The sequence below is a fragment of the Trachurus japonicus genome, chromosome 12 (assembly GCF_045865225.1).
Source record: "Trachurus japonicus isolate A0001 chromosome 12, Traja_1.0".
NCBI lineage: Eukaryota > Metazoa > Chordata > Actinopteri > Carangiformes > Carangidae > Trachurus > Trachurus japonicus.
Window position 1 is genome coordinate 6,182,805 of NC_140918.1, and position 17,230 is coordinate 6,200,034.

Here is a 17,230-nt window from a genome sequence, read left to right on the forward strand (position 1 = left end):
GAGGCTCGACTCCCATTGGTTAACGAAATTCAAGAGTGGGCGGGGCCTGTGTGGCGTAAGAGGCATAATAAATAATGATGGAAAAAAAAAGAAAGAAAGAAAAAAAAGCTCCGGCGGGTGACAACATCTGAGATTCTGTTACATCTGTTGTTGGTGGCTAATGTTTCTGAGAGCAAAGTGTCACAGTTAGATGATTTAACTTACATTTATGTTTTTTGTTGTTGTTTTTTTTAAGTTTTGAGTTGGTTTATTCTGGATTAAACTCAACTCAACAACATCTGAAACATCTGGAAAATGGTTCACAACCTGTAGGTTTAGATAGATAGATAGATAGATAGATAGATAGATAGATAGATAGATAGATAGATAGATAGATAGATAGATAGATAGATAGAAGAGCATCTCAATAAATGAGAATATCATGGAAAAGTTTATTTATGTCAAAAAGTGTGTGTGTGTGTGTGTGTGTGTGTGTTTGTTTGTGTGTGTGACGATAGATAGAAAGAGGTAGATAGATAGAGATAGAGAGGGAAAGAAAGAAAGAAAGAAGTTAAAATACAGATAAAGGGGGTAGAAGAAAGAAAGAAAAAGATAGAAAAAAAGAGACAGAGGGTTCAAAAGAAAGAAAGAAAGACATAGAGAGGGGGATATAGATAGATAGATAGATAGATAGATAGATAGATAGATAGATAGATAGATAGATAGATAGATAGATAGATAGATAGATAGATAGATAGATAGATAGATAGATAGATAGATAGATAGATAGATAGAAGAGCATCTCAATAAATGAGAATATCATGGAAAAGTTTATTTATGTCACAAAGTGAAACTAAACATTATATAGATCGATTACACACAGAATACTTTACTTTATTTGTTTATTTGAATGGGACAGTGCGCATTAATGGACAAAAACATGTAAATGTGCCGGATTATAGCAAGATGCTAATTTCCGTCCGGAGTCCCATAAACATAAAAACAGTTCAATAACAGTACACATTACACATGTAGACAACACAAAAAGACAAAAAGGCATCTATGACAATGAAGAATAAAACATTTTATGTCTTTATTTATTAAATTTCTTTTAACCGTAATGATTATGGCTTACATTTAATAAAGACCTAAAATGAAGTATCTCCATAAAATGTAAACATTACAAAAGACCAATTTAAAAAATACATTTTTAATATGGAAATGTTGGCCTTCTGAAAAGTGTCCATCTATGCACTATGACTTGAACTGCTTAAAGTGGACTTTTCCATGATATTCTAGTTTATTGAGATGCACCTGTACACAGACATACTGTATATTGTCTTATCTCAGTCTGTAATAAGATGAGAGAAGCTGGAGAACGGCAACAGGAGGAATAAAAAAAAGAGAGTGTGAATGGACTAATGTAGAGACGCCACCTGACGTCCTTGAAGACGTGACAATAAGAAATCACACGGTGCTGCTACGTCTTTATACTCAGACTAACACACACTAACCTCCTGTAGAAAGGTGATGGCCACGAACGCAGGTTTTTATCAGATCGTTTCCACGGTGATTTGTTTTTGAGTATAAAGTTAAATGTCTCTTCCTGAGACTGATGAATCATTATAAAAAGCCTCAGATGATTCCTGTGAGAGGAAAGGTGGAAAAACATTAAATTCTGCAACATAAAGATCTGAAATAATAAATTAGTTCATCTGTTTTTTGAGAAATTAAAGAGAAGAAACAAACAAACATATATAAACTATAATGCAAACATCTGTCTGCACCTGGAGTTTGAGTTGCTGCCAACAAATGAAAAACACTCTTGAAGCATCTCAGCCTTTTATTTAATAAAGCGAAGTAGAAAAGCATCAGTTGTCTCACAACTAGAAACACAAACATACAGCTGAAATGTAAAACTGGACAAAATCTTCAGTTAGCTGAAAATCTCTTCAGTTACATGAACCAATCAGACTGTGATCAATAGATTTTGGCGACATTAACAGTTTTAGTAAAAAGTCCGTATTTACAATAAGACACAGATAAAACTGATCAGATTTTCTCTCATTTGTACGATTTTTTAACATCAATCAAACTTAAATGAAATTAAAAGATACAAACATCCAACATCCTGCTGAGTGACTAAGAAACATGACATAAATATCATTATTTGGCAATTTAACATTAAAACTGCACACATTGACCTTTTCTGAAATGTTTGGGAAACATTGACCTTTGGACCTTCACAGAAAATAAAAATCCCACCATCCTGAAATGTAAAATAAAAGCTCTCAGATAAATACGACACACGCTTCACTAACACTAACACACTGCTTCTGTTTACCCTCCAGTTCTACGTCCTGTCTACAAAGAGCGATAAAACAGTCCTGAGTGGAAAAAAAGGGGGTGAGAAGCTCTTATTGCACAATTTCAGTTAAAGTTCACGCCGGCTGCAGAAACCGATCAATCACAGCTGATCAAACATGATCGCTGCTGATCAACTACCATGAAATATTAAAGATGAAGCCTCAGTGCAGAGGGGGCCGACGCTTCCTTTAAGTCTCTTCAAGCAGCTTCCGGAGGTTTCTCTGAATCTAGGATGACAGAAAGGGACACACGTCTGAAAACATGAACATTAAAACCACATTCAACTTCTGTGGAGATGGTTGTTAACTTGTTTTTTATCTTATAATGATTCCGATAATTTTCTCTGCAGAAATACTGTGTGAATACTTTTTAAATTTTAAGACAATACAGACACCAGATCCTGCTCTTTGTCTACTGTACCTCTTGGCTATAAACCAAAACACCACTGATCCAGCTTTTATTTTGAAATCAGACAGGAAGATCTAAACAGTAGAACATGTAATGTGAAAACATTATGATTAAAACCACATTTAACATCTGTGGAGAAAATTATTACTTTTTCAAACATCTACCGCTCTGGCATACTTTCACCTAGAGACTTCATTTAAACTTTAAAATGTAGACAAAGGTCCCGTCTATTGATGTGGTTTTCCCCATTTCGGTTTTGTAGTTTTTTATCAATCACTGTTAGATGACCATGATCATTTTTGGAGAAATTTTGAGATTTTAATGGGTGTGTATTGCACAGAATGTTCAGGGCTAGAGTGGGTGACATCATCAGCTAGAGTGGGAGAAGTTGCCTGAAATCGTCTGAAATCTTTCTCTTTCCACGCTGCTCCCAGTCACATATTTCACTCTACACACATGTTTTTTTTCCACAGTTGTAGATAAACTTGTCCTCTCTCTCACAATGTGCTCAAAAAAGCAGAGAGATATAGAATTTGAATTATGAGCCTTCGAGTGTGGCCAGATTCCTTCCTGCTGCCCCTTGACTCCAATACAAAATTTAGAGCTGATTTCCTGAGTGACTCTTTTTTTAGTTCACAAAAGCTTTCAAAATATTTACTCTAGAAACACCAAAGACATATCAACGTGTTCAGGAAGTCCTCTGGTCGCTCACGATAGGCTTCTTATTCTGATAGGAGCTACCGTTTTGTTAGAATATGCCCAAATGTGAGACCAGCACTGAGGCAGAAAATCTTTTTCCCGCCTTTTTTGCCTGCTTCTGCCTGGGTGTCTGTCTAGCTATCGTTGTGGTAACCCCTTCAAGCTAACGGCGGTCACAAAGCTAACGGCAGTAGCTAAGCTAACATCAGGACGTCAACTGTTAAAACCCTCCCGTTGTTGGACACGACATGAAACTACTCCAGTTAGTTCAATCATGTTGTAACTAAGATATGCTTGATAAATATTTTTTCATGGACCGTTTATTGAGTTACTGAGTTATTTAAGTTAAACAGGTAACGGTTAGCCCTGACAATTTACGATAACCATGACTACTTACAAAAAACATGCACACTTGTTTGTCCAATCATTGGTTTTATAGACTTTACAAACATCAGATTAGTCTAAACGGCGATATAGTGACGTGAAAAATTAGATATATAAAGCAAAACTCTCGTCCGTCACTATTGTTCTCATGCTGGTTTTCTACCCGGAAGTATATGTAAACAACAACTACATTTATGTATGACATTTCAGGTTTTTTTGTAAAAACTTTGTAACTTTGTTGTGTGTTATACAGTGTGTTATGCAAATATAGTTGTTATCATTATCAAAGCTGTTATTATTGTGTTACACTGGAAAGTCCCACTGCTGCAGCAGGAAGCCTGGCTCCAAGGTAGGAAATGTTTCTAAATTTGACACCTAAACATGCCTCATGGCACTACCTCAGAGTGACAATATCTATACTGTACTATACTATACTGTACTGTATTGGTGTGTAGAGTATCTGACCTATAACAAAGTGAAACCTGGAACAGACCTGCTCCACCACCTCCAGAACAGTATAGATCTCATCTTATCCTATCTTATCTAACTTTCTCTGACTCCATATTGTGAGTTTGACTCAAACTTTTTCACTGTTCACTTATGATCAGTTCGTCAGTCACCTCCTCCTGCATGAGGTCCTCTAGAGCAGTGGGTCTCAAAGTGAGGTCCAGGCACAGAGGGCTCCTAGACGTCCCCAGCAAAGAGATGAATCATTTATTTTCACTACAATTCATGTCATCCAATGTATGAGAGAATGTATGAATGAATAAAGTGTTCATGCATTAAAACATCTGTATCACTTTATCCCATTACTTGAAGTTGTAATGCACTGGGGTACGCCTATTGTTGTTTCTTGCTGCTGTATTTAACTGTCTGTGTCTATTCTGAGGCCCAAGTCAGATTTCCCTGTATGGAACAATAAAGTAAGTCCAAAAGCTGCTTATCCTTCCGATGTGGGTTTCTGCTCTAATTTGTGTTTAAGGGTCAGAAATCAAATTGTCTTTGGATGTTGTGATCTCCTCTTATCACTCTGTTGTGACGTACAGGTAAACAGAAGATATAAAAGGCGTTTTATGAATCATATGAAATGTGCAAAACAAACCTTTTCTAGCTTGAACAGGTTGGTGGACAGTTCTCCGTAGATCTCTGCGTTCAGCTCGTCCTGAGATCTGCGGCTCACGGCGTTCCTGCAGACAAGATTGACACGGTACACTGTAACCAAATCATGTGTACAGTATGTGATGTTCACGGACCGCAGGAAAATGGAAAACAGCAGCGTGCAGGGTGCAGCTTCTGGCTCTTACTCGGTGCGAATGTGCTCCCCCACCGACACCAGGGAGTTCAGACGATGCTCCAGAGCCACGATCTTAAAGGCCATGTAGCAGGAGGACAGGACCAGGACGCCGACTCTGAGCAGACACACACACACAAACACACACACACACATTAACACACAGCAACAACAAATCACTGACACGCCCAGAAAATGGAAATCCACACTGATCTCAGGTTCTCAGGTTTCCACTCACAACACCAAGTAGATGAGGAGGACGGCGTGAAGAGACACCGAGTTGGAGGATTTGTCTCCACGGGACGGTTTGACCGAACCTGTAAACAAAGCAGAGACAGAAAGAGGAGTGTAAGACAAGACGAGACAAGACAAGAGTAAAGTAGATGAGACAAGACAAGACAAGACAAGACAGGATAAGAGCAGAGAAGATGAGATATGACAAGACAAGATGAGACATGATAAGACAAGATAATGAGACAATACAGGATAAGACAAAACCAGATAAGATCAGATGATGCAAGATAATATGAAACAAAACCAGATAAGATGAAATAAAATGAGATGAGACAAGTTGAGACAAGACAGGATGAGAACAGATGATACAAGTTACTATGAGACAAGACCAGATAAGATATATAAGATACAACAAGATGAGATTAAATAAGACGAGACATAATCGATTAGACAAGATGAGACACTAAGATCAGATGAAATAGAACAAGATAAGATGTATAGATGTGAAATAAGACAAGATTAAAGTAGATGAGACAAGACAAGACAAGACAAGAGAGGATAAGAGCAGACAAGATGAGACATGATAAGACAAGATAATGAGACAATACAGGATAAGATAAAACGAGACAAGACAATACAAGATAAGACAAAACCAGATAAGATCAAATATTCAAGATAATATGAGACAAAACCAGATAAGATAAGATATATAAGATACAATAAGATGAGACAAGATGAGATACTAAGATCAGATGAAATACAATGAGATAAATGTGAAATAAGACAAGATGAGACAAGATAAAAGACTATAAGATAAGATATAAATAAGAAATTTGTAATGTTGCAGTAGCAAAGCAGATATAAAATACTTAAAACTAAATGAATATACAACATATAAACAACAAAAATGGCAGCAGTGAATGGATGAGAAGTCCAGAATAAGATAAATTAGAAGAGAAGAAACAAGTTGTTTCCTTTAAACCCAACAGGGTTCATTGTATTTATGTATTTACGATGCGCTCAGCTCTGGTACCGTTGTTGAGGGCGGTTCTGTGTTTCTGGGCCGGACTCTGGAGGTGGATGTCAGCGTGGACCGACACCTCTCCGCCCTTCACGGCGCCCAGGAAGGTGTCAGGCAGGCCGGGGAAGTCTGCTCAGGTAAAACACACACACACACACACACACACACACACACACACATACTGGTCAGTGTGTAATGGACAGTGTGTGGAGGAGGACGAGTTCTTCCTTTATTCAACAGTTGAGCTGCGTTTTCCTGACGACGTCTCAGATTTCACTCGGCTTCGTTCCACAGATCTGAAAACTAAACAGTGAGTGAGACACCGGACACCCGGAGTGAAGACAAAGTGTGAACAGCAGCAGCTTCACACAAGAGTTCAGGCGTTTTGGGCTCATTCTTAATTTTCACTCAAACTGTCACAACAGTTTCATGGTTCATTAAAAACTTCACTGTGTGTTTGTGAAAGGTCAGAAAACGACCAAAAGATTTCAACTTTGTTTCAAAACTCAGTTTTTGTGTCAGTTTTTGTGCCGTCAAAATAAAAAGTTACTTCCTCAAAATGTCAAGATGCTGTTTCACCATGATGGTCGCAAATGACATCATGAGTGTGACTGACACTCCATAACATTTTTGTAAAAAATAAATAAAAAACAAAAGAAACATCCCATAAAAACAAAAAACAACTTGTGACAAAACAAAAACCTTTGTACCTTTTCACAGTCAGCTGCATAACACTGAATGACAACATGTACAGTACATCTACTTATATCTCATCAATGTCATAGTTATTTATATGTCTGACAGTGGGTGGATCATTTTACAGGAAGATTACAAGCTGTAAAAAGTTGTCACTGATCAGTTTTATTCTCACTGCACTTTGTCTCTTTATTTATTGTTTTATTGTTTTGTTATTAATCTGCTGTTTTTTTAAAGGGATAGTTCCACATTTTGGAGCAGAGCCGCGAGCTGCTCAGAGCTACGCTACGGAGGCTCATGGGATTTCTTGGTTTCCCTCATCAAACTCCTCAAATACACAATCCAACAACTCCAAAACGCTCTGGTGGACAAGTTGTGACCTGCATATTCACCACGCTATGAGATAATAACGGGACGTTACGAGACGAATGGCCAAAATGTTGAACTATCCCTTTTTTTTGAGCAGATTTGTAAAGAAATTATGACCTGTTGTGAACCACAAACTGACTTTTCAGAGATTTGAGCTTCATGTTCTTCTGAGCCAAAGTGAATGAGATAAAACTGCAACTCGACAGAGGAATGAGGACGAAGGACAACACACACACACACACACACACACACACACAGACACACACACACACAGACACACAGACACACAGACACACACCGGTCAGTTTGTCGTAGTCTGGAGTTTGAGAGCCGGAGCTGCTGCTCTCCATCATCTCCTGACGCCGCTGCTGCACCACGCCATCCAGGTCGGAGAAGTCTGCAGAGAAGTCCTGCACAATAACACACACACACACACACACACACACACACACACACACAGAGGATCACATGACAGGAACTGGACTTGTCTCTATAAAGTGTTTATAAAGTTCCCGCAGCCTGAGGAGACACTGACCAGAGGCAGCGACGTGGGGCCGGCGACTCTGAAGCTGCTCTCACAGGAGGAGGTGACGGTGCTGCTGCAGGTTTTATCCACCTGCAACAACAACGTTTCACACACGAACATCAGGAAGAGACAGAAAATATCAATGTTTAGGCAGAAAAGCTTCATGACACAGGGTGACATTATGTGATATTAATGTGTTTATAGATGAGATATTTTGTCTTTAATGTCACAGAGACAGAAGGAGAGAGGACAAGATCTGAGAGGAGTTGAAACCTAATAATGTTAATAGTAATAAACTTTATTTACATAGTGCCTTTCCTGACACTGTATTTGCACAGTAGATAAAAAACTATAAAGTCACAACGAGAGCAACAACAAATCCAAACAAATAGAAAAATTCTGTAACTTTTGATTTTTTAAAACAGTGAGGTTTTTAATAGAGATTTAAAATTGGTTAGTTAGCTATCTATATTATCAGTGGACTCATTATTTATTCATTAATATTTATTATTAGTAGTATTTCATATAATTAGTCAAAAATGACTAATAATATGATGTTTGTTGCTTTGGATGGTGGTTCAGGCTATATTATAATATTATGTTCAATAAACTTAAAGCAGATATCAGTGGAATGTTTTTGTTAATATAAGTCCTAAATAGTCCTATTTTCCGTCAGCAATCACTTACATGAAGTATTTCAGCCTAAACACGAGTTAATTTGACATCGATATGATTTTTAACAGATGTGAGTTGATCATCTTGACATTAATAAACTATTGTGTTACAGATGTTTTTACAGCTGTATTCTAATTTAGATTAAATTGATGATGATTAAACAGTTTATTATCATTTGGTTTAAAGTGTAAAGTTATTTTTCTAACCAATGGGCTCAAATACAAAGACAGAGAATTAAATGTGACAATAGAGGGAAATCCCCACAGCTTATAATGTTTAATATTTGTGCTATAAATGATAATAATAAGTGTGTAAGTGTTACCTCCAGGTGGATGCAGATGGACCGCAGCAGTTTGTAGGTGGTGTTTCGAGACAGGAAGGAGACGAAGACATGCTGGAAAACAGCAGCTAACAGTTATTTTTCTGTTTTTATAAACTTAGGAATAACAGTTTGTTTGTTAGTTAGTTTGTGTCAGCGATCCTCTCACCTGCTCGCCTGTAGTTTCAATCACCAGAGCGTTTGGCACCAACAGAGCAGTTTTAGTTTTCTTGATAAATGTCACGGACATCACTGGGATTGCAATCTGCACAGGAGGAAAAATATTATTATTATTTATTTTAATCCTCACTGAAGATTTCAACAATAAAAAAAAACATGAGGTTAAATAAAAACCAACACGATCAGACTATAGGAGCCTAATCTGTTTATTTGTCTGTCTCGGTCTCCACTTGTGGCAGTATAAAGTTTTCTTTATTATCACGAGTGCAGGTAATCAGGTGACGCATGGGGTGGAAGATCCTGCGTTTTTTCCCGCTCGCTCGCCAGGCTCACCTCTCCTCACTCCTTTGTTTTCCCGGAGCATCACTTTATTAATTCTTTTTGCATTAAAGGGATAGTTCACCCAAAATTCAAATTTAATTTCTCATTATCTACTCACCCGCATGTCGACTAAGGGCTGGGAGAAGTTTCAGAGTCCTCCGTGGCTTCTCTGAGTTACAGCGGGGCTCCGTGCAGCACTGCATGTCCATATGACGGTTGTGAACGGAGCTCACTTTTCTTCGTCCAAAAAGACACACCAAAAAACATCCAAATACCTCCATAGTGCTCGTCTGTAATGCCCCTCTTGTATTGAAGCCCCAACATGAGAAATTTCGCAAGATTCTGGCAGAGCAACACTGGGAGCTTCCGCTACAAACAAGCTTAAAATATAGACTTATTGAATTTTTTTTGGAACAATTTCTCATGTCTGAGCTTCAATACAAGAGGGACATTACAGACGAGCACTATGGAGGTATCTGGATGTTTTTTGGTGTGTCTTTATGGACAAAGAAAAGTGAGCTCCGTTCGCAACCGTCATATGGACATGCAGTGCTGAAATTTGAATTTTGGGTGAACTATCCCTTTAAGTCATGGTTTTTGTTGTAATCCTTTTTTGTTTATTAAATGGGAACGTCACCCGAACATGGACCAGTGCATGGACAAAAACAGTCTCTCACTCCCATGCAGATTGACTACAGGGCAGGATAGTCGCTGTACAGACCTTTGTGTCTTTGCCGAAGACTTTGGAGTGGAAACAGATCCAGTTGTCAGAGACGAACATTTTACCCTGATACAACATGTCCCTCTGCACAGCACAGGTGTAACCTAAACACACACACACACACACACACACACACACACACACATTAATATCAACATAATAAACTTTCTCTTTCGTTTCACACTCTCATAAAAACTTGATCTGCCACTCACTTTGTTTGAGGGATTCATCTTTGCAGACTTCTTTGAATAACTTGTGATACTGAGCGTTCGTCTTCGATAACTGAAAATAAAAAAGACACACATTTATCTAATAAATAAAAGTTCAAAGACCAAAAAAACAACAACTGAAGTGAAAACTGTTTGATTAGATCAGAGAGAGAGAGAGCGTCGTTACCTGACCGGACTGCGACTTCTTCCTCTCTAACTTGGTTTCAAAGTCGCTTGGAGTCAGCATTGGTGAAAGCTGCTCCACAGGTTTCAGCCTGAAGCGGAGAGAAAGGTCAGTGTTTATGGTGAAGTAGCATGGTAACACCTGAGGACAGGACAGGTGAGGCGAGGCAGCTGCAGGTGTGACTCTGTGGACCAGGATACGTCTGTCACGCTCTGCGGCTCTGCAACTGTGTCGCCTGCTGTGCTTGTGTAAGAGCTGCTGCTTCACACAGCAACAAGAGATCTGTCAACAGCAGCAAGGACGACTCATAGAGCTGCACCGTTCAGACCCGACCCGCTCAATAATTCAAAATATAAACCTACAACATAAACAAAAAGCTGCCAGCTGTTTAGTCACACTGTAATTTTTTGTATGCAATTAAATTACTAAAGTACAGTAAAGTAAGTAAAGTTAAATTATTTAGATAACGTAAAGTGGAGTTCAGTCAAGTTATTGAAGTAAAGTAAATCAAGTAGAGTTGAGTTAAGTTATTAACGTTTAATTATTCAAGAAAAATAGAGTGAAGTTGAGCTGAGTTAAACTAGGTTGAGTTAAAGTAAAGTAAATAAAGTAGCGCAAATAAAGTTTTGCGAAGTTATTTACGTGAAGTTGAGTTATGTCATTCAAATAAAGTAAAGTTGGGTTTAACTTAAGTAAAATAAAACTGCAAGACACTGTAAAGTAAAGTAGAGTTATGTTATTCAGCAAAGCAAAAGTAAAGTTGGGTTTAACTTAAGTCAAATAAAACCGCAGGACGCTGTAAAGTAAAGTAAAGTTGAGTTATGTTATTCAAGTAAAGTTGGGTATAACTTTAGTAAAATAAAACCGTAAGATGCTGTAAAGTAAAGTAAAGTAAAGTAAAGTTGAGTTATGTTATTCAAGTAAAGTAAAGTTGGGTTTAACTTCACCAAAGTAAACCACAAGGTGCCATAAAGTAATGTTATTCAAGTTGGGTTTATCATCAGAAAGTAAAGTGAAGTAGAGTTATTCAAGTAAAGTTAAGTTGGATTTAACTAATTAAGTAAAGTAAAGTAAGTGAATGGGTTGACAAGGAGTTGCAGTAGCTAGTATCATTAGGTCAGAGATAGAGAGTATTTCTCTCTATCTACAGGTATGGAGGGTTATTAGAGCATTGAGCTACACCTGGGCCTGGACCTATACAGTAAGTACCTGCAGTGGCAGTTAAGTTTCTCTTTTACTTCCTGCTAGACTTCCTCATCCATACATGGCCACACGGCTGATTTACAGAGTTACAGATCCCCACATGTTCTTTGTTTTATGTGCAATTTGAAAATAAATGTTAATTTAGTTTCCTTGCCACAACCTTTGAGCCAGGCTCTGACACCTAAAAAATAAAATAAAGTAAAGTTCAATTACGTGAAGTAATTTAAGTAAGTTGTGTTTTGTTTTTCAAATAAAGTAAAGTTGAGCTTAACGTCAGTAAACAAAACCTAAAGTACCACAAAGTAAAGCAAAGTTATTTAAGTAAGTTGAGTCAGTATGTTATTCGAGTAAAGTAAATATGAGCTGAACATCAGTAAATGAAACCTATTAATCATACCGTAAAGTAAAGTAAAGTAAAGTAAAGTAAAGTTATTTAAGTTGTGTTGTCATTTGAGTAAAGATGACCTTAACGTTAGTAAACAAAACTAAAAAAAGTTTCTCTAAAAAGTATTGCAAAGTAAAGTAAAGTTTAGTGAAGTTATTTAAGTAAGTTGCGTTCCCCGTTCCGTTATTCGTGTAAAGTAAATTTGAGCTTAAAGCAGAAGTAAGTGATATATTTGTGTTAATATAAGTCTTAAATAGTTATATCTTCCGACAGCAATCACTTACATAGAGTGTTTGGTCTGAAACACGGGTCTGTCAGTCCCTCTGCTCTGCTCTGAGCCGAGGAGAAAACATTTATCGTATCCTACAGTTTTTATCCAATGAGGAGAGAGAACGGCATGCAGGGCTGTGTGTGCAGCCAAGGGACGCCGTGAATGTGGTGACGTAGCGACGAGGACTGTTATGGTGCGTTCAAGGAAACTCGTATTTGTCCGACCGTGAAGTCGTACCAGTTCGATCTGGTACGAGTTCACCGGTCGGAAGTTACGAGTGGCCGTTATAGTGACTTTCACCGGTAAAACAGGTCGGAAAAACACGAGTGGGTTGCCTGGAACGCTACAAAGTCGTAAGTTGTGACTTGAAGCTGTAATTTACGATTTCAAAAGCCTGCCTGGAACGCAGCATTAGCGAAAACGACCGGACCACTTACTTCTGCTTTAACGTCGTAAAGTAAAGTATTTTGTTTGAATAGTTATTTAAGTTGTTGTTAAGTTGTTACATTATGTTAAGTTACTGCATGTTAGAATATATTATATTATTCTCTAAGTTCAACATGAACTTTTCTCCCAGATCAAAACAAGTAATTAAACCCTTTTATTTATCTGTTTTTTGATCCAGTTACAGATGTTTACAGTCATGAAACATGATGTCATGATGATACTTGAAGTAAATATTTGACCGGCAGAGACTTCATCCTCGTGACCCCGTGTTTTATCTTTTAATCGACCACAGAAATGAGTAGAAATCACACGTTCTGCTGTTTCCACGTGTCATAACAAACCACAGACTCAGAGTTTAGATTCAGTAAATCCAGTTTGTCATAGTGGACTAGCGCTTTATAAATATTTGGTGGAACTATCAATTATTTCCTTTAAACAGAAACCTGCTGATCTGATCATCCAAACAGATATCATTTACAATTTATAAAAACAGGAAATCATCTGACAGGAGAAGCGGGAAACACTTATTTTATAAACTCTTCATAATAAATGTGTGACATAAGAAGGTTATCAGTGAACAGCAGATATAAATACAGCTATAAAACCTGTCATGTTGGTGTAAATGTTGCTTCTTCTTGATAATAAATAGTTTACAGTCGCTCTGAAGTGAAGCAGCAGCTGGTCTCAGGTCAGTGTGAGCCAGAGATGGACAGAGTACTTGACCCCAGTACTTGAGTAAGAGTACAAATACTACTGGTCAAAATTTACTCCGTTACAAGTAAAAGTAGCTCAGTTGACATATTACTCGAGTAAGAGTAAAAAAGTACTTGCTTTTAAAGGTACTTAAAGTACATGCTTTTAAATTTACTTTAAGTAAAAGTAAGAGTAAGAGTAAATTTATTATTTTTCACATCAATGAATTACTATAATTTTTTTTCTAAATGAATTTAAGAACCTTCTAACTCTTGTTTCTGAGAATTAACTCTTTGAAACCAGCTGCACTGATGTACTGCTTTTAGGGGTTAGGGTTTCCTTCTTTGACAAACACAGCTTGTGTTCAGTAGGATTTTAGAAAATAAATAAATAAATAAAAGAGCAGACCTGAAAGTAACGAGTACTTTTCAGCCTTCCTAGAAATTAACTCGAGTAAAAGTAAAAATATTTGTCTTGGAAATGTATTCAAGTAAGAGTAATAAGTACCAAAGAAATTTAATACTCAAGTAAAGTACAAATCCTCTGGATATATACTTAAGTAAGTACTCAAGTACATTTACTCCATTACTGTCCACCACTGGTGTGAGCAGCCTCCTCCTCCTCCTCCAGTCTCCTCACCTCTTGCTGCCGGGTTTCTTGCGGCTCTGTGGGGGGTCTGACTCCGGGTCCAGACACAGGTGGAGGTCTGCAGGCGACCGGCCGCGCCGCCTCTGCCTCCGATCGGCCTCATTCTCCACCTCAGACCTGCTGGACATATAGACACACGGGAGATCGGTCACACAGACTCTAGTAGGACTCTGACCGGACTGACTGAGCTCCATCAGGAAAAAGAAAAGAAAAGAAAACAAACCCAAAACACACTGAATACATTTCCAAGACAAATATTTTTACTTTTACTCGAGTTAGTTTCTAGGAAGGCTGAAAAGTACTCGTTACTTTCAGGTCTGCTCTTTATACTATTGAACACAAGCTGTGTTTGTCAAAGAAGGAAACCCTAACCCCTAAAAGCAGCACATCAGTGCAGCTGGTTTCAAAGAGTTCATTCTCAGAAACAAGAGTTAAAAGGTCCTTAAATTAATTTAGAAAAAAATATAGTAATTCATTGATGTGAAGAATAAGACATTTACTCTTACTCTTACTTTTACTTAAAGTAAATTTAAAAGCATGTACTTTTGGATACTTGCGATCCGGTCGTTTTGGCTAACTTCCTGTCAGCCGATGGAGTTAGCAGTCCCCGCCCTCGTCCCTACATCGCCACATTCACGCCGTTAATATAATACATCCACGATTCACGCGCATCCCTCGGCTGCACACACAGAGAGGACCGCCCCTTTATGACGTTCTCTCTCCTCATTGGATAAAGGTTGTAGGATACAAGGAAAGTTTTCTCCTCGGCTTACAGCAGAGCAGAGTGACTGACAGACCCGTGTTTCAGACCAAACACTCTATATAAGTGATTGCTGTCGGAAGATATAACTATTGAAGACTTATATTAACACAAACATTCCGCTTACTTCTGCTTCAAGTACCTTTAAAAGCAAGTACTTTTTAAATTCTTACTCGAGTAACATGTCGACCTATCTACTTATGCTACTGATGCTTGTTGGAGAAAACTTTCGGTAACACTTTACTTGAATAGGTATTCATAAGATTGACATAACACTGTCATAAACATCAATGAATACTTATGACAGCTGTCGTTAAGTGTCATTCGGTAAGTTATGTCACTTTTGATGCAAAGTTGACATTATTTGAGATGTTTTTATTATGAGAACTTGACATAATTTTTTTAAGTTTGGCAATTAGGTCTGCTATGACAGTTTAAATTGTCTTTATGTCAAGTTGTCAGAACAAAAACATCTCAAACAATGTCAACTTTGCATTAAAAGTGACATAGCCTAACTTACCGAATGACACTTAACGACAGCTGTCATAAGTATTCATTGATGTTTATGACAGTGTTAGGCCTATGTCAATCTTATGAATACCTATTCAAGTAAAGTGTTACCAAACTTTCTGCTCCGCGGCTAAAGCAAAAACAACTCTGCCCTTTAATTCAAATTCATTGTTTGAGGCAGGATGTGCATGCAAAATAACCACAATGCATTAGGCCTGACTGAGCCTCCTCCTCCTCCTCCTCTGCGGCCGGAGCAGCGGACTCGGCCTTTTCCTCTCCTCCATCTCCTCCTCCACACTCACGTCGAGCGGGTCCCGCGGGAGTCCCGGTGGCTGCACGGCTGCTGCTGCTCCGGCGGCGGGGCCAGAGGGGAGTCCGCCGGCTCGGTCATCAGCACCATCGTGGTTGTTAATGTCCGCACCGCTCATGTCCACCGGACGCCGCCTGGCCTGGCCTGCATGGCCGCCCGCATACGGCGTCGGCGGTCGGTCGGAGCTTCAGGAAGCCTGGGAACAGAAAGTTTGGGAAGATCGACGCTCGATGGAAGAACGAGACAGAGGAGGAGCCCCGGGGGGAGGGGGAGGAGGAGCGGGGAGCGGCAGCAGGAACAACAGGCTGGATCCCGCTGGAAACTTTTTAAACCGTCCTCATACAGTTCACTCTCTGATATAAAACACTGAAAAGTTTAAAGAAAAAAAAGAAAAAAGATGGACTCACCTCCCAAAAGACAAAGTTATAAGAATAAACCATGCGCAACTTTGGATTGTGCGTAAAATCTTTGCGTAACGTGCGTAAATAAAAAACAAAAACAAAAAAACTTTCCGTTTCACTTCAGTAAACTGAGTCACTGTGGTTTGTTTGAACTTGTTTGTTTTTAGATTCACAACTTTTTCCACCACACAGACTGTGTTGGCCAGGTTTGTCCAGCAGGGGGCGGCACAGTCCAGATGATGTCATGTCACAACTTTACAGGTGAGTTTCAACACATGCAGATACTGTAGTAGAAGTGTTAACATTTTAGTTTTTACTCTGCTGTCTTCATTCAACAGAAACAGGAACTGGTTCAGATTCAGAGTTTATGTAGCCTAAGTAATATGATGAGATTTCAAAAATAAAATGCCTTTTTAAAGATTGAACCCAAAGTTTTTTGCTTCATGAACACATTCATACATTTATCATTCAACAAAAAGTCCAAATAAATACAAATTTATCTTAAGATCTGGGTTAAATTACTTAAATATATATAAAGCTATAACATTACAATGCTATTTATGCATTAGTTGTGCCAGTATAATAATAATAAGTGGATATTTTTCTGCAAAACAACTAATACAGGACTTTAACCTGTGAAACTGTGCCTGTAAATTTATTTCTTGAACCAAGTTCTAAGTCCCACAAATAAAAGTTGTATTATTGTTGACACATTTTATCATTGAATTAATATTAATGATGCAGCAACATCTTCAAAATCCATCAACTCTGGAAACTTCATCATAAGAATTTGATATAACGTTTAAACAATTACAACATCTGCATATTTTGTACATATTGTTTTGAGGTCAGATTTCTGCACCATAAATGAACAAATATAAAAGTTTACTGCCTAAAAAAACACTTTACTGTAACACCATCACATTACGATGCATCGACACAGTCTGACCACCAGGAGGCGCTGGTGCAGCATTTTACAAAAGCATCAGCTCAGAGTTTGGTTTGTTTTTTGCACCAGA

General features: G+C 38.2%; 1 protein-coding gene across 4 annotated transcripts; it reads right to left on the bottom strand.

The window, feature by feature from the left end:
• Positions 1 to 2,072: 2,072 nt before the first annotated feature.
• LOC146976973 (GRAM domain-containing protein 2B-like) lies at positions 2,073 to 16,047 on the bottom strand. 4 transcript variants are annotated; one of them, XM_085792766.1, is made up of 15 exons: positions 15,803 to 16,047; positions 14,222 to 14,347; positions 10,587 to 10,674; positions 10,403 to 10,472; positions 10,191 to 10,294; positions 9,138 to 9,233; positions 8,972 to 9,043; positions 7,984 to 8,064; positions 7,747 to 7,858; positions 6,396 to 6,512; positions 5,367 to 5,445; positions 5,142 to 5,246; positions 4,940 to 5,024; positions 4,458 to 4,521; positions 2,073 to 2,573 (listed from the first exon to the last, which is right to left on the bottom strand). In XM_085792766.1, exons 1-15 carry the CDS (start codon positions 15,898 to 15,900, stop codon positions 2,545 to 2,547), a joined length of 1,326 nt encoding a protein of 441 aa, XP_085648892.1. In that variant the 5' UTR covers positions 15,901 to 16,047; the 3' UTR covers positions 2,073 to 2,544. The 4 variants fall into 4 exon arrangements, with proteins under 4 accessions (XP_085648892.1, XP_085648891.1, XP_085648895.1 ...); XM_085792765.1 differs by having other exon boundaries at positions 14,222 to 14,350; XM_085792769.1 differs by lacking the exon at positions 4,458 to 4,521.
• Positions 16,048 to 17,230: the final 1,183 nt, after the last annotated feature.